The 15,972-nt window shown below is 48.6% G+C and overlaps 3 protein-coding genes across 3 annotated transcripts; all 3 read right to left on the bottom strand.

Annotated features, from left to right (window-relative positions):
* Positions 1–4,178: 4,178 nt before the first annotated feature.
* PFICI_07749 (uncharacterized protein) lies at positions 4,179–5,236 on the bottom strand (the record flags this gene model as incomplete). Its single annotated transcript, XM_007836330.1, has 2 exons — positions 4,179–4,788; positions 4,854–5,236. 2 exons carry the CDS (start codon positions 5,234–5,236, stop codon positions 4,179–4,181), a joined length of 993 nt encoding a protein of 330 aa, XP_007834521.1.
* Positions 5,237–6,014: 778 nt separating this feature from the next.
* Positions 6,015–8,527, bottom strand: PFICI_07748 (uncharacterized protein; the record flags this gene model as incomplete). The annotated part of the gene is made up of 2 exons (XM_007836329.1): positions 6,015–8,311; positions 8,446–8,527. 2 exons carry the CDS (start codon positions 8,525–8,527, stop codon positions 6,015–6,017), a joined length of 2,379 nt encoding a protein of 792 aa, XP_007834520.1.
* Positions 8,528–10,050: 1,523 nt separating this feature from the next.
* PFICI_07747 (Protein kinase gsk3) lies at positions 10,051–11,552 on the bottom strand (the record flags this gene model as incomplete). Its single annotated transcript, XM_007836328.1, has 6 exons — positions 10,051–10,184; positions 10,241–10,639; positions 10,710–11,058; positions 11,116–11,199; positions 11,263–11,435; positions 11,504–11,552. The coding sequence occupies 6 exons, from the start codon at positions 11,550–11,552 to the stop codon at positions 10,051–10,053; spliced, it is 1,188 nt and encodes a 395-aa protein (XP_007834519.1).
* Between the last annotated feature and the right edge of the window lie 4,420 nt (positions 11,553–15,972).

Genomic DNA, 15,972 nt, shown 5'->3' with positions numbered 1-15,972 from the left:
ATAGTGTGGCGCACAGTAGCTATGGCTTGACATTTCCCAGTGCCGTCAATGAATGGCATTGAAGACAAACGCTTGGCTCTGCAATGATGATGAATCCTGTTTATTCTATGTAGGCAATTGTTCCTGTGCGACCATCAAAGTGCATTTTGAATACCATCAGAGTCATAAACTCTGTCCCTGGCAGATTTATTTTCCAATCATTCTACCAACCATACAGGCTCCTTTGATCATGATTGTTGGTGGTATGGAGTGTACTCTGTAGTGATTGCTCTTGTAGAGGATTGGGCTCGGCGCTCGCTACCCCACTTCCGTTTAAGCAACTTGATTTATGTTAAGACCCGAGGTCTTCAACAAGCAATATCCGATATGGTGTAGTGGCTAACATATGACGCTCTCATCTTGATCCGTCATGCCCGGGGTTCGATTCCCCGTGTCGGAGACATTTCTTTTGTTAATTTTTTCTCTTTTTTATTTGCTTCTCTCTATTTTCTCCTTTTTTTCTCTCTCTCTCTCTTTTTTCTCTCTCTCTTTCTCTTCTTTTTTTTTCTCTCACCCGGCGGCCTATCCTTACCAAGTTCTTTATATCTGCAGCACATCATTCTTACACCAACTCCATGCGTAGCAAGTTAATCCCAAATCAAGTCGGTATCATTGGGACATAAGGAAAGATGAAATCCGTAGCGAACCGTGAAAAAGATGGACTAGGATTATTGCCAGTAATTTTGACCAGCGCTTGTATAAATATCGAAGAGGTAATATAGCACGCTTTCGTTGCAGTGGCCCGTGCCGCAGCTTTGTAATTGTCGCCCTCAAGACTCTGTTTGTAGAATTGTGATGCAATGGCATCAGCGAGTTAGCTCTTGAGAGCAGTAGCCGATATTACAGGCAATTGGTCCGACAAGATGCAACGACCAGGAGCGAGATGGCAAATGAAAAGGCATGAAATCAGACTTGGTTAAAATTTCTGTTTGTTCGTCTTTATGTCTTGTGCCCTTTTTCCTTGGACCTTGAAACAAGGTAATCAGAATGGAAGGACCCAAAAACGCCTGTCATGAATCAAGTCTTAAAGGCGTCGAGTTTCTTGAAACCCTTTGACCTAGAAGAATATCTGGTTATGTACTAAGCAATTTGCACAGTCAAATCAGTACGCCTAGAATCCCGGAGTGATCTGCAAAGTGCACTGCACTTTTTGAAACAAAGCCAAACTCAATCATTGATTACCTTTAATCGACAGGCTTTAACGAGGTTCATTAGCAATGCATACCTATCATACTTCAATCCTATACAACATGACCCATCAAGGCAAAACTTCAAGTTTCCTACAGCTCTACTTATCGTACTTGACTTCTTTGAGGATATATAAGTGTAGTCAAGTCCAATATTGACATTCAAACTATGTTGAGCAGTGGTCAAATATCAAGACTGCAAAACAGCGTAGGGGTGACATAAAACCCATCCAAAAGGTTGTGGAAATCGACCTGCTCCAAGGCTTGAAGGTTATATTGCCTGTTGAGCTGCAGAAAAGTATAGGGGCCAACGTAGGGGACAGTCGGGGAACCCTGAATACACAGAGAAGGACCGTTGGATGGCCGAATAATCGGCTCCAATGGGCAGGCTTCAGCTGCTTCTTTGCTCATATACCGCGCAGACGGATTTTTATCAGATGTACCTATCCAATGCAGGTAATCCTTGCGGCACTTTCTACATATCGGACCAGATTCAGCTTGGCCTGATTCCGTTGCCCATATCTCGAGGAAAGTCCGGTTGGGTGAGCAGGCTGGCATTTGACATCCATGTTGGTTGCAATGTGTCAAGGTAACAACTTCACTGCTGCCTATGTACATATAACTTGGCATTAGCTTGACATCTGGGCCGAATATGTCAATCACGAAATATTTCCCCATGTTTCTTAACTTGAAAAAAAAAAAAAAAAAAAAAAACTACGTTTGAAAGTCATGAGAATATGCATAGCGTGCCACAAATTCTTGGACCGCTAATTTGGCTATCAGTATTAATATGTTTTTCTGTTGATCCGATGATGCCCAATTATGCATTGGGCCTTGACATCTGGCCATTTCGAAAAATATCGTCCGACGTTCTTTAAGTCAAAATTCTGGCGCTGATATAACCAGAGCCCAGATTAAGAATAAAGTTGAAAAATGGTTTTCATCTTTAAAAATTGATGTGTGAATGACTGAATAACTTGGCTCTGTGGCACACATTAGCCGCTACTCATTACAATGTCAGAAACAAGACATCCATTGCGCGATAGGCCCGGAAAAACTACGAAAGAAGTAGCTGAAGGCTGCCATTGGAGCCGATTGTTCGGCCATCCAACGGTCCTTCTCTGTGTATCCAGGGTTCCCCGACTGTCCCCTACGTTGGCCCCTACACTGTTCTGCAGTCTTGATATTAGCGGTAATGAAGGAAGGCAGTGATGGTGGAAACAGTAACAGAGGAAAGCGTCCTCTGTACATGACACCTGCCCAACATTCCGCAAAAGAGGTGGACCATACGAGATAGGGCTCCTCTTGCATCAAAGTAGAATAATACAAGTAAAAAGCGAGCATCTGACCGGAAATCTGAGTTGAAAAGGAGATGGAAATAACAGGATCGCGGTCAATAACTTGAAGGTATTTGTCTATGAGCGTGGTGACATAGATAGTGATCTCAGTCATTGCCGTTGTTGATGATTGGGGCAGGCATGTTTTTGATCCAACGGTGCCTGCCTTCGTCCCAAAGGATCATGTGTTTTGATTGTTCAGACGATTAGGATTCTTTCCTCTAGGCCAACAGACTTGGAAACCGCGAACGGAGCGAGATCCTGGGTATTTAAACTTCCTGAGGCCCCTCTTGTATGGTCTCTTCTTTTTCTCTCTTGTTCATTGGCTGCACCTCCAAAGGATTCAGCAATCTCAAATGCTCTCAAAATCTCACTCACTCACAATAACTTCATTACGACCTCTCTGCACACAATCCATATTGTTCTTTCATCTTCATACACAACCTAGTGTCAACTTTGTTCTCCAGTGCGGGCGGTAGTGGAGCCGTCAGCCCATAACCTGGAGATTATGCGAATGAAAATGGCTACTGAGAACTTTCGAGGTCTTCAGGCTAGGCCATTACGAATCTCATTTTGAAACTAGGCCACGATGCTTGTCATGTTCCTCCGAATCGACGATGTTGTTGTATCAACTCGACGAATCCGGGTGCCATTTCGAAGATGTGGAGGGTCGACTTGCTGGACCAGACAGTCAGTGCGGTAGAATAAATGGATGGTGTCGGGTAATGGGTTCCCAACGGGCACGAGGACATTCAAATCACGCCCTCTGACGACATCAAGCCGACGGGCGTTGACGACGGTGAGTTTACCTCGGTGACATTGACGTTTCCCCTCGACCATGTATACCTGAGACGGAATTGAGGCTGATGATATGCACGATCTGTTCTAATCCAGCATCACATCCAGTTCCGGCACTGCCGACGCCTCCAGCAATGGCAGTCAACGAGCAATATAACTTCAAGCGTTAGATCAGGTCGATTTCCGCCACCTTTAGGATGGGTTTCTGTCAGGTATCTGATTGTTCACAAAGTTCCGTTTAGAGTCATTTCGGCGAGTGATAGTCTATATATAGTAATTGAGCGATGAATTCCAAATCATGTGTCTTTCGTATATGACAAGGCAGACTACTATCAAGCTTGTTTGAATACTTTTGAATAACGGGGCCAGTCCCATTAAGCCGCGTGTCGCATCGTGTAGCAGGCCATCATTCCGATCCTCGTTATTGGCAAAGTGATCGACCGCCGCGCTACCTGACCCGATAGTCATATATACTCCAGCCCAGGTTTTGATAGGTCAGGGTTCAATTAAGAGATGTTCATATCGAGGGGTGGGGAAAGGAAGTGTGAACAAACCCGACCCGATGAGCTCTTCCGTTGCGTCCCCCTGGGAGTGTGCCACACTCAGTCACTCTATGGCGCACTGGGGCGCATCGGAGTCGTTAGAGTAATTTCCAGTAACAGTACCGTACTAGAGTTATGATTATCCTTTGATAAAGACTGACTACAATTTTTTATTTTTTTTATGAAGGTCAGATGATCGTGTCCATCACTTGAAGGAAAAGCCCCTCAACTCACATGGCCATTATATCACACAAACACAACTAACTCTATGCGACTCAGTCCCAGCTCTGACCATCAGGCGGCACTCCCCATTCCCTCAAGAGATGGTCCAGCGGCTTAAACGACTTGAGGCCAAGCCTCCGTGCCTCATCCCGGCACCACTTGAACTTGTCCGCCAAAGTACTGTCCCTGTCTACTGTTTTACCGGCCCTGATCCTATCCTCGACGCTCATTGTATAGACGCAGAAGAAGTAGTCGCCAGGCATGCGCAGGTAATCGGGAACATCCCCACCACGCACACTGCTCGGCTCTGGCTCGAACAGATGCCGTACGGCTCCCGCCAGTTCTTGGCAATTACCGCCCAGCAAGATGGATTTGAGAATCTTTCGAAATGTCTCTAGAACGATCAGCCTGGTGGCAAACGGCGAATTTTCATGGATGCCGAAAAACATGTCTCGCACGCGTTGGCCAATCTTGACTGCCGTTTGCGTGGCGAGGGAATGCCGTTCGTGGACGGAGCTGGTCCTACGATAGATATCGGAAGCAGGCGACGTATACAGCATGTGCCACAGTTCCTTACTGATGGAGTCATAGAACAAGGGATGTTGTGGCATCCGCTCCTCTCTGAGCTGCTGAGCATACGCATGGCGAATGGAAACCTGGGCACTGAACAAGATGCATCAGCCATTGCCAGTTTCCAGCGGCTAAATGACCTTCCAGAGGCTACTTACGACGGCGCCATGGAAGCCAGGCGAATCAATGTGCTGCGCACTGTCTGTTCGCCGAGGGCGTTGACCATTTCTTTGAAACTGACTTCGTCCGTGTCGGGTCTCTTCACAGGCGGCGCAACGTCACCATCACGCTCGTCAACGTCACCATCGTCCGCAAGACGACGCCGTTTACGCAGCGGAGCAAGCGAGGAGCTCAGCTTTGGTCCTTCAGTGTATGGTGCGTCGTCGCCCTGCTCCGACTCTGACACCGACTCGGCCTTTACCTCCAGCTCTGATTCTGACTCTGGCTGTTGGAAAAAGGGGTCGGCGAGGGGATCTTCGCAGCTATAACACCCTGATTGCCCACAGCCGCATCCTCGACAATCTGTCTGAATGACTGGCATGATGGATATCAATACGTGATTTCTGGAGCGGGCATGATTTGGCCAAAGAGGTGGAGGGGAGAAGAGAAAGCAGGGAGAGACAATGCAAGATAACGATCGTGATTGCGGAAGGCTCGAAATGATTCTAGAATATCGTCAAGCTTTAGCTACTCTCATTAGGTCAGCAATAAACGCGTCAAGCCAAAAGGCTCGACAAAGATCAAGCTTTGCCCCGTCGTTGAACGCCATATAATACAAAATCCTAACCAAATCAAACCTAGGCAAAGAGCTCAGATTCAGGCGATAACCATCTCTCCCAGAAAGTCGGAAATCATAGTTTGTGAACAGAGTCTTTGAATCACTATGCAAGCATGAAGTTCGAACTCTTAATCACAAAACAACATATATACTGGTTCGTAAATGATAGAGTTGATACGTCGATTCGAAGAAACGGCCAGTCTTTGCTACTAAAACAAAGCATACGTCAATGGCTTTATAGTACGAGCTACCCGTGTAACTAAAAGGCATTCGACCCGCCTTGGGGAATCTTAACAGTGAACCACATGCATGCTCATTTCTTCAGTCCCCATTTTGCTAAAATTACAACTGCTATAAATCAGAATTGCTCATAGTTTTCCTAGGCCCCCATTCCTGTTGTCTCTATTAAGAACGCAGACTTGTAGTGAACTTGGTCGCCCCTAAATACTCCAGAGAACTGATACAAACTGCCAAGGTCGTGATCCTGGCCTCTTATTGATTGTCTTTACGCCTTTGGTGCCCCCCGCCCCTGTAAACATTTCTACTGGGTTCCTGCTTGCAGATATGCTTCTTCGATCGCAGACCGGCGCCTGAACACGCGCAACCATCTCTGGCCCCATCGCTGTATAGTCTTCTCACGGTTTTCTACACCATCCATGGGCTCGGCAGGATCCAACATTTGGTCCTTGGAACCTTGAGCCCAGCTGACTAAAGCATCCTCCATGGCCTTGAAGAGCTCACGCATGGCAGTTGTCTCTGACTCGGCAGCGCCATTCTCTGCTTCAGCGCTTGCCAATTGGTGAATCCGACCTGTCACCTTGATCACAGTCTGGAATACCAATTCAAAGACCCAACTCTTGGCCAGCGCGTCACCGCCCGATCCGGCCTTGCCACTGACTAGTGCCCAGTCAATCACGGCGGCAGGAGTAATGATGGAGTAGTTTAGAAGCTTCTCCACAATACTAATGGCAATACCTGGATGAGCTGACCAGTATTCCATGACGGAAGTGATGATTTGCTGACGGGCAGCCTCGGAAGCGGCACCGATATCCAAGAGACGATCCTTGGTTCTCTCAATGGCGGCAAGAACATGAGAGAGAGATTTAGATCCAACCCAGCAGACTGCAGTTACAAAAACGTCAGTGCTCGTAACCAGAGGGTCGATCGCGTGCTCGAGAGCTCCAGAGTGTATACGATCAATCACAGGCTGGACTTCCTCATCGGGCGACTTTTTCTTTAGCAGACTCGCTAGCTCCTTGCCCTCTGCCGAGAAGGGTGTGTGGTCGTCGTTGAACTTGAAATCAGGAGTGTCCTGCTCCTTTTCAGGACCAATGAGTACCTGATACTCTTCTGGAAGAGTGCCCTTGATTCTTTGTGCAAAGCTGAGACGAATCTCCTTGTCAAGAGCTCCAATGATGAAGGACTTGCCCGGGTGGATATCGGACTTCTCTACATCATCAGCCCATTCAGCCCACTTCCACATGAAGCCAAAATTGCTGAGATGGTGAGTAAACCAGTCAAGGAAACGGTAGGTCAACTCGAGATCCAAGCGATGGATGTTTTGGTAGGCGTAGCGAATTGCTCGGCCGAGACTAGGCGCAATAGCGGCGGGTGCAATCTTGCAGGCCTCTGTCAGAACAGAGTGGTAGTATACCAGTTTATGCTCGGGTGTTGGTAATTGGAAGAGCTGGGAAAAGACTGCATCGACGGCAACATCCTCAGGCTTCCAAGTCGAGCGTCCGTTGTCGATGTCCCGCAATCGATCAAAGGGGGTCGCACGCTTGATGAACGTGCCATCGGCAAAATAACAATCTACATCTATCAGATACCGTGCTGTGACATTGCGATTAAAGTCAAGAATGTTGATCGTGTCAAGCAATCCGTCTCGCACCAGGGACGCTGCAATGTTAGTAAGCGGCGGGACCGACTCGACGTCCTGGTTCATATAGACGGAAAAGTAGACCTCGGGAAACAATGGTCGGGGGCCTGCGACAACGGTCTCGGGGATGGTGATTGCGGGCAGAGCGTGCTTTTGGGCAGTATCCATCTTTTCCTGGAGCTCAATCTCCTCGAGGGGCAGCTTCCATGGACGAGGCAAGCACGACAATTGCCAGCCGTCATTGGCCTCATTCTGTAGCTGCTTTTGGAGGAGCCCGATCAAGCTCGAATTAGCAGCTGGGCTTTCCTCGTCACTGTCTGGATGGTAAGGATCGATCAAGACTTGCAGCGCGTGCGGCTCAGAAGCAATAACATCTGTCTTGTCCATGAGTTCGGCAGCCTTTTGGTGTCCTTGCCCCGGTGCAGAAGCCATCATGTAAGGGATGGTCAGGAGGATGATCTTGACAAGCTCTGTACCAATTGTGTCGTCCGAGCTGCTCGTCTGTAGTTCTCCTGCTCGGTTGAAGAGCTCTTCCAAAACCGGAAACAGGCCGTCGCCTTCTAGACAGCTCTGCAGACAGGCAAGAAACTTGAGGTAGAGCTTGACGTTGCGCCAATCGCCAATCTTGATCTGTTCCTCGGTCAAGGGTGCGATCTTGGCCAAGACATCTGCCGCGACCTCGGGTCTCAATGCATTGGCGACTTGAACAACGGCAGCGACGAACGGAGTCTTGAGCGGCTGCTCAATGACCAACTGCGCTGACAAGTCCAAGAAGTTGGTCTTCATCTCTTCCTTGTCATAATTGTCGGCAACAAGTCGCGCCGTCGATTGAACCTCTTCGTGCCATCTTCTAAGCGGTGATTCGGCCAGGCTCAATAGTTGTCTGCGAATGCGAAAGTGAGCAGGCGGAGGCTCGTTGTATCTTCGGCGCTGCTGGCGACGGTCGTAATCATCGTCGTCTGCGAGTGTTGTAAGCATTGGCTCAATACAATGTCTGACCAGCTGGCAAAATAGGGCATCGCTTGAAGCTTCACTGCGCCGTCGGACAGGTGCCAAGCTAGGACAGCTTCGATATCCATCAAAGGAGACTTACCTCTGAAGCGACGCTTGCGATTGTAACCGCCGCCGCCGCCACCATTATTACCACCTCCTTGTCTACGATCGTGATCTGCCATGATGAAATTGACCAAGATCCTGGATTGATGAGGTCAAAGGTGAGCAGAGATCGTAATGTTGCGCGCAGGGCTGAGTGGCTGGCTGGCTGGCTACAGCTAACGCGAACAAGGTAATGAGCACCAAGTGGTTAGTTAAGCTTGGATGGTGTTGTGGCTGGGTGGTTACAGGCAGGCAAAGACAAGTACGTATGTACCTTGTAAAAGCTCATAGAAAGGTTGAAAAATGTGGCTGATCAACAAGGCACGCACCCAAAAGTGGGGCTGACCTTCAAAGATTGTACACTGGTTGCAAACTCAAATGTTTACACCCGGCTGGCTGGGGCTGCCTGGCTGGAAAATTGGTGCGACGTGGAGTCAAGTTACAATTTCAAAAAGGCGATTAATTATACGAATCGTCCGTCTATTTGTTTCGGCAAATATAATACTTGGCCCAGAATGTCGTCGATACTAGGCAGTGTCGTCCTGCTTGCGTATACACGTCCGTGCTTACTCGATCCGCATTGGCTTCGTGCCTTGTTATGCACAACAATTGTCACGCAAAATAAATGCTCACTACAGACGAGCACCCGTCATATGATGCTTGGAAACGAGGAAATCTAATAGGGACATGTCACATAGTTCTGAATTGATCTCATCGTCTCGCCGCCTAGCACAAAGGTAGACCACAACATCGTCAACTTTACCAGTCGAACATAATAAGCCGTTCCGTTATTTTAGCCGCCGTATTTGACTTCCATACTACTCACGAGTACGTGCCCCATATGTAGGGAGAAGAAGAAAAAAGGAATCTTTTTAGAACTTCGCGCCAGGTCTTCCGTTATGACAAGCCAGCTTTCACTTCGCCATCGCTGCCAAAATGAAGCCGGAGAGGTACCTCCAGCCTCGTTGAACAACATGAACATGCTACCTAGGTACTCCCTGCCCCTGTGGCCGTCCAGAAAATGTCCGACAGCAAAAATAAACATGTACGCCAAGTTTTGTCCCCTTTTCAACGCGTATGGGGGGAATTTCTCTGGCCACCACCAACCAGGAGCTCCAGCCGCCTCGTGGACCTCACCCACAAGGATAAAGCGAATAATCGAACAAGTCCAGTAACGAAGATGCCATCTCAATCATGCAAAGAAGTCTAGAAGGGTATGAGCCCGTTTCTGGCCCTTGCACTGGGTTGCCCTGCATGGTACATAACTGCTCATTCCCTCCTCAACCAACAGATCCGAGCTTTGCGTATATCTCGCATCTCAAAAGGACAGAATGAGCTCGATCATGTGTCCCAAACTGCCCCAAGAGAGGAAGAATCTGATCCCTCCTTTCAAGCTGTGTAATCTTCTAGCTTTAGTAGAAACCCGCCGCGTCGTCTGAAATAGGGCGATTTCGCCGATGCGGCAGAATTTCCGAGGTCGGTCTTCTTGCCTTGGACGGGAGGTATTTGGAGAGCCATATTGTGAGGCTCCATGCAGTAAACGAGTGCTATAGTACCGGGTCGATACCGACGATTTAAAGAACAGCAGGGATCAGACTGGATCTCAGTCTAGTCTGGCCATCATTTCATGCTTCGTTAGTGGCGTGAAGTTGTCAATATCCAGACCCCGCGCCGCCAGCTCAGGCTTGATGTGTGGCGGCACCAGCTTGGCGTTCAAGGACGGAGCAATGGAGAGTTCTGGAGACAGTTAGCCGGCGTGAACCAAGCGCAAAAGGCATTGAGCAGCTACGTACCGTGCTTGGTGAAATCGAACAAGTTGGGCAGGTCCTTGAGAGTACCCGTGGAGTGGCGAGAGTCGGGAAGCTTTGTGGCAGGGTTTCGCAATTCATCGAAGAAGGGGTGGACCATGGCATCCACCGCCCTTAGACGTTGTGTGGGAGTGTACTCGAGCAGCTTGGCAATGAGATCAAGCGCGTCTGCATCAGCCTTGCGGAAGACTTTGCTGAATGGGTGAGGCTTGATTTGCGGGAACTTGTGTTCCATGTAATTCGGGTTCATAGTTCGAATCTGCTCACGCGTCGGGGTTCCCAACACCTTGATGATTTCCACCAGCTGGTCAATACCAGATTCTCCGGGGAAAAGTGGCTGGCCAAGCATGAGCTCTGCCATCACACAACCCGTTGACCAGACATCTATAGTTGCGATTAGAACCTCCAGTAACCCAAATAAGAGCAAAGGGTGAAATGGAAGGGGTAAGCATACCAATCTTGGTTGTGTAGTTGGTGGCACCAAAAATGAGCTCGGGGGCTCGGTAGTAACGGGAACAAATGTACGAGACATTCGGCTCGTTCTCCACCAGAATCTTTGCACTGCCAAAGTCGCAAAGTTTGAGAATTCCAGAGTTGGGGTCGAGAAGCAGGTTTTGCGGCTTGATATCACGATGGCAGATGCCCTGCGAGTGAATGTAGGCCAAGGCCCGGAAAAGCTGATAAATGTACAGCTTGACCTCAAGGATTGGCATTGTGGTCTTCATCTTGTTGAAGAAGCGGGATGCTCGGTAGACCGTTTCAGGTACAAACTCCTGTACCAGGTTCAAGTACACCTCATCCTTCTGTTCAGCGATCGTCAGTAATCCACATGTCAACTTTGGTTCTCTGGCAGGACTCACGCGTTCTCCATTGGAGTAGTAGAAGGCCTTGAGCTGGACTATGTTGGGATGTCTGACAATCCGCATAATCTGGAGCTCACGATTCTATACCGTACTCATGTCAGCCCCAAGTGTCCTCGGCATATCAGAATTACGTATTTGCAGTACCTTGAATCTCTTGTCTTGGAGCACACGCTTGATGGCCGCATCCTCGTTTGAAGGAGAGAGCTTGGTCTGGAAAACCACACCGAAAGACCCGTTGCCCACAATCTTGCACTGGGTATAGGCCAATTCCCTGGTTTCGCCCGTGATACCATCTTGGACTTTTTCGCGGATGATTTCTGCGCATCCATTTAGTCACTGCAGGGAAATTTCAAACATAGACTAGGTGCGAAATGACCGAGCTTACCTCCCATTCTGAGAGAGTTGAAGGCCGCGCTGGGCCGTGAAGAGCTCATGTTGACTGGACTTGAGGAAAACACCGAGGATAGCGTCTATGTTCGCCTTGCTTTGCCGAAAAGACTCGTGTCAAAACAGTATCTTGTCAACTCCAAATTTGTCTTTCTCGTGAAGAAGTAGCACGTGTGATCGCGGGCGAAGGACAGCCGAGTAGTAGCCAATTCGTTGGCACCTTGATCTTGAGGCTGGTGATGTGGTGGATCGAAAAGCACTCCGGGGGGTTGGAGAACCGGGAATCAACGCAGACGGTTGTGCAAGAGGTCGGGCTTCGTTTCCGTATCACACAGGGAGATTCTGGTCTGTCGCCAAAGAAAGTTAGGACCTCTTTTTGAGATGGTTGACAATTGAAAAGAAGCCCGATTGCAGGTAAAAGTGCGGGCGTTTCAACGTGCTCTCCAATGAAGTGGGTGCGGTGCAGGCGGATTATGGATGAATAGGAAGTAAGTGGTGGTGGTGGTTGCAACGGGCAGGAATTGAATGGAGGGGAGCGGGGGGGTTCAAGAAGTGGAGCTGTTGCTGAGAGCAGCGCCCTGTTTAGATGGCCCCAGAAAGCCCGCTAAAAAGAACGTACAGTTATGTAATGAGGTAAATCGGCTAGGAAGTTGGATCTAGAGCAGGTAGAGGCGTGTGGGAGTAAATATGCAGGCATAGACGAGAGGGAGAGAAATGCAATGGTGAATGAGAGAGTGAGGATCGCGGATTCTCAGGAGAGAGGAGGGAGCGAAGATGGAGTGAAGGTAAGTAAGGTAGAAGGTAGGTCAGGTAGGTAGGCTGCTTGGTGATGAAATTGGATGAGGAAGCTAAGAAGTACGGGGATGTTGAAGCTTCTGGGTGGGTAAAGGCGACTACGCTTGACGTGATGACCCTCTCTGCTGCACTCTTACTGCTCCATCTGGGAAAACAGAGGGAATCCGTCGTCGGTGGCAGACGGTGCAGCATCAGCAGGAGTAGTTCATGAGGGCACACGAACAATTCTCAAATGCAAGGCAACCATGGATGCCACGGCTTTGTATGAAAGCAATGTGCTATGCATTCGACAATAGAAGAAACAAGCATGAAGGGGCAAGAAAAAAGCATTTTTTTTGTGATGGACTTACCTCGGGGTGGTAGAAGAGCCAACGTTGGGGGGAGGCTGATCTGCATAGGGCGACAAGAGGGAAGAAGAAAAAAATATATCAAGTGCTTGAGAAGTATACCTAGCTTCCTTGCAGCTGGGCTGAAAATGAGGTCTCGACTTGACTGAGATTGCGCTGAGTCGGTGAAACCCTGGAGTGGTTAATGTCGATGATGGAGACTGACGATGGTGACGAGACTTTGCAGGATACGGAACGAGGTTCCCAGAGCAGTTGCGAATCTCCAAGGAGGGGTAGGGCTCTAGTTGATCGGCGCGCTTTCGTGGGAAGCGGTTGAGGTCCAGGTGACAAGGCCTAAATTGGGACGGGCGTCCAAGTCGGCTGTAATCGAGCCTTTTGGGCTGGCTGGCTGGCTGGCTGGCTACCTTCTGCGCGGCTACGAGAAGTTTTGAACGACTCGAACGACAGGGGAAAGATTGCTCTTGATCTTCTCTCGTCCTGCAATTTGTCCAAACTCTCTCTACAGAACGGACTGCTGTGAATAAATGTCAAAGACAAAAGCTAAATGTAATTTTTTGAGTCTCCTGAGTTCCCAGAGAATTTCAATAAACAGTCAAGAGGGCCGGGGGAGAGAAGGAAAAAAAAAATGAGTCTCCCAATGTCTTCCCAACTCGAGGAGTTGATCCAGTGACTTGCCCGCCGCCGGTACTTGCTTGGCTAATGGAGGGGTCAGTCCTAGTTGCGCCAGTCTTGCATAGACAGTGACGAGGGCGAGCAGAATACTTGAGTCTGGTGGCCGAATGAGGTGAGCCTGTTTTGTCTGGTGGGGTACAGGTACGTATCGCTAGTCCGGCTCCCTCGCTGGTTCTGCACTCTGCTGCTGGGTTGAATGGCGGGAGCTGCAAGTAGTCTGTACTTTGGAGTGGTTTTCCAGTCTGGCATGCAGGTGTCCAGATGCGAATTGGGTGCTTTTTGACACGCAGTGAGAGATGCAGTCGAATTGAACCTGGCGGCAATGGAGGCAGACTGATTTGCTGCCGATAATGGTTGGGAAACAACAGACCTCTCGTTGTTCAAATCGGGCCCGTTTCTCGAGGTTCGAGCTCTGGGGGACGTATGTCTCGTTCTCGTCTCTCGTCTCAGGATGCGGCCGGCAATTCAGGTTGGTAAGGTCAGTAGGATACTATGTATGCAATATTATGTATGCTCCTTCTGCCCCTTCTCTTTGGCACTGCTGCTGCTGCTGCTCCTGTTGCTATTGCTGCTTTTCGCGTGCAATCGACTGATCTTTTGCCCCCTCTGCTACCCGGACTCAAGGTTTACCCCGGGCACGGGACCTCGCTCGCGCTCTTGGCCAGGTGACTGACAAACCCTGCGCCTGGATACCTCGACTTATCCCTTCTATTGAATCCTGCACGAAATAGTTTTCATATGGAAAATGGAAGAGATGGAATGTTATTCCTGGCAAGTCAAATTTGCATGGGGGGAACCAGCACGTGTAGATATATACTTGTATACACATAGGTATCAGGCCAGAATACTCGATCGTCAAGAAAAGACTGATGGTCTACCTGTTGAAGGACTGATTGACAAGGGATTGTCTTATTTTTGCAACGGCTCGATTCTGTCGTAGTGCTGCAAGTATCATCATAGGTGGATCACGTATATTGTTTAGGTGTGTACTCCCAGTATCGCCCGTAACCATCTCCAGCAACCTACGTAAGTTTCACCATGTAAATCATTAGCGATGATCTTGCCAACCAACCTACCAAACCTACCTACAGGTCTACCACAGATGCGGACAGTATTGCTACGGCTGTAGCAACACTCTGTCCCCTATTACTACTGCAAGTCAACGTGCAGGGGTGACGAAAAAAACGGGGCTATGTGAATGTCATGTGGTCGTCCTGAGACGAGCGCTAAGACTCGGCAGCCGAAGTCAAAAAAAAAAAAAACTACATAGTAAAAAAAAATCAAAAATAAAGAATAAAAAACAAGATGATACAACGAGCTCTTTAAAGTAGAGGATAATGGAATCGATATTGATGGTTTCTCTTGGCGCAGATCGAGTTCGTAGAAAAAGAAAAAGGATCATATTCATGGAACCAATACGCACACTCAACTACCTCAGGCATGGAACACAATCTACCAGACTGCCTCGCAGTGGCAAGTCGGAAATAGTACGCAAGAGAACAATGTTCAGGCAGCGCCCTCAGGCTGCCAATAAAGATTGGATCTTGTCGTTGCCCCAGGCCTCACGGTCAAATAATCGAATTTCGGTCGAATTAAACGACTACTACTTACCTATATTATGATTATGCCACTCGTCCTGTTACTGAGCGAGGCAACACAGTCAGTCCATTCGATAGGAGATGGGGACTTCGTCTGAACCAAGGCGATTTTAAACCCCGCACTGTGAGAGTCAACCAAACACTTCTTGTAGACATCGTAAAGAATGGTGCTCTTTTCGAAACGGCGATCTGCAGTCCATGGGAAAGGAACGAAGCACATTTCAAATCAGACAGTTTGTGTTGTCTGCCACATGGATGATGCCATCCTTTGCTCAAGGGGAATTCGGCGACTCTTAGATTGTAGACTTACATGCATGGATGGCTTTCTCGCACAGTGGTAAGAAATAACCTACATACCTTATTAGGGCCCACCATAGGCAATACTGATAATGATTTGATGCTACCATTTTACGCATTGTACCCAATGGCCAGAATCAGCACTGAGCAATGATCCATCTCGACCTAGATCACACACCGTGTCTGCTTCCATGATGTGTCGTTACCCCCTTCTCATGGTCTGCTTCTGTACAGTGAAACCTTAAACAAGCCTCAGACTCCATGAAGACAGCCTTGACAGTTCATGTCGTCCTATATGTGGCATGCTGCTAAACTACATAAGGCCGCTTCCTGAATAACAACGTACGGTATCCTTGATTACTGGTTTCTGCTTCAGAACCCACAGGAAAAGGGGACCCACAAGGCCTAATGCCGTGTCTCTATGACCAAAGCAGCAGCATGTAGCAATGATATGCTCCAACAGCCGCACTTGTAGGACACAACCATATCACCCTGTTTTGTGGTTTATTAGGCAACTTTGAATGTGCCGCACAATAGATAGGTACGCACTAGTACTTTGAGCACACCCACCAGGAACAACTTTGTGTACTGTGTAGTCCATGGTCTCCCCCCCTGCTTTATGTTGCCCCGCACTCGACGTTATTAGTTGCAATTCAAGACAGTTGCGCTTTCCCATTCCGTAGTTCTCGAAATGACCCAGACAGCGCTCGTTATTTCCTTCATGTCCAAGTAGGTCGGTCTCGAGGTATTACTAACAG

This window comes from Pestalotiopsis fici (genome assembly GCF_000516985.1).
Source record: "Pestalotiopsis fici W106-1 unplaced genomic scaffold PFICI_Scf_5, whole genome shotgun sequence".
Taxonomy (NCBI): domain Eukaryota; kingdom Fungi; phylum Ascomycota; class Sordariomycetes; order Amphisphaeriales; family Sporocadaceae; genus Pestalotiopsis; species Pestalotiopsis fici.
This window is presented reverse-complemented; position numbering and strand designations above follow the sequence as displayed.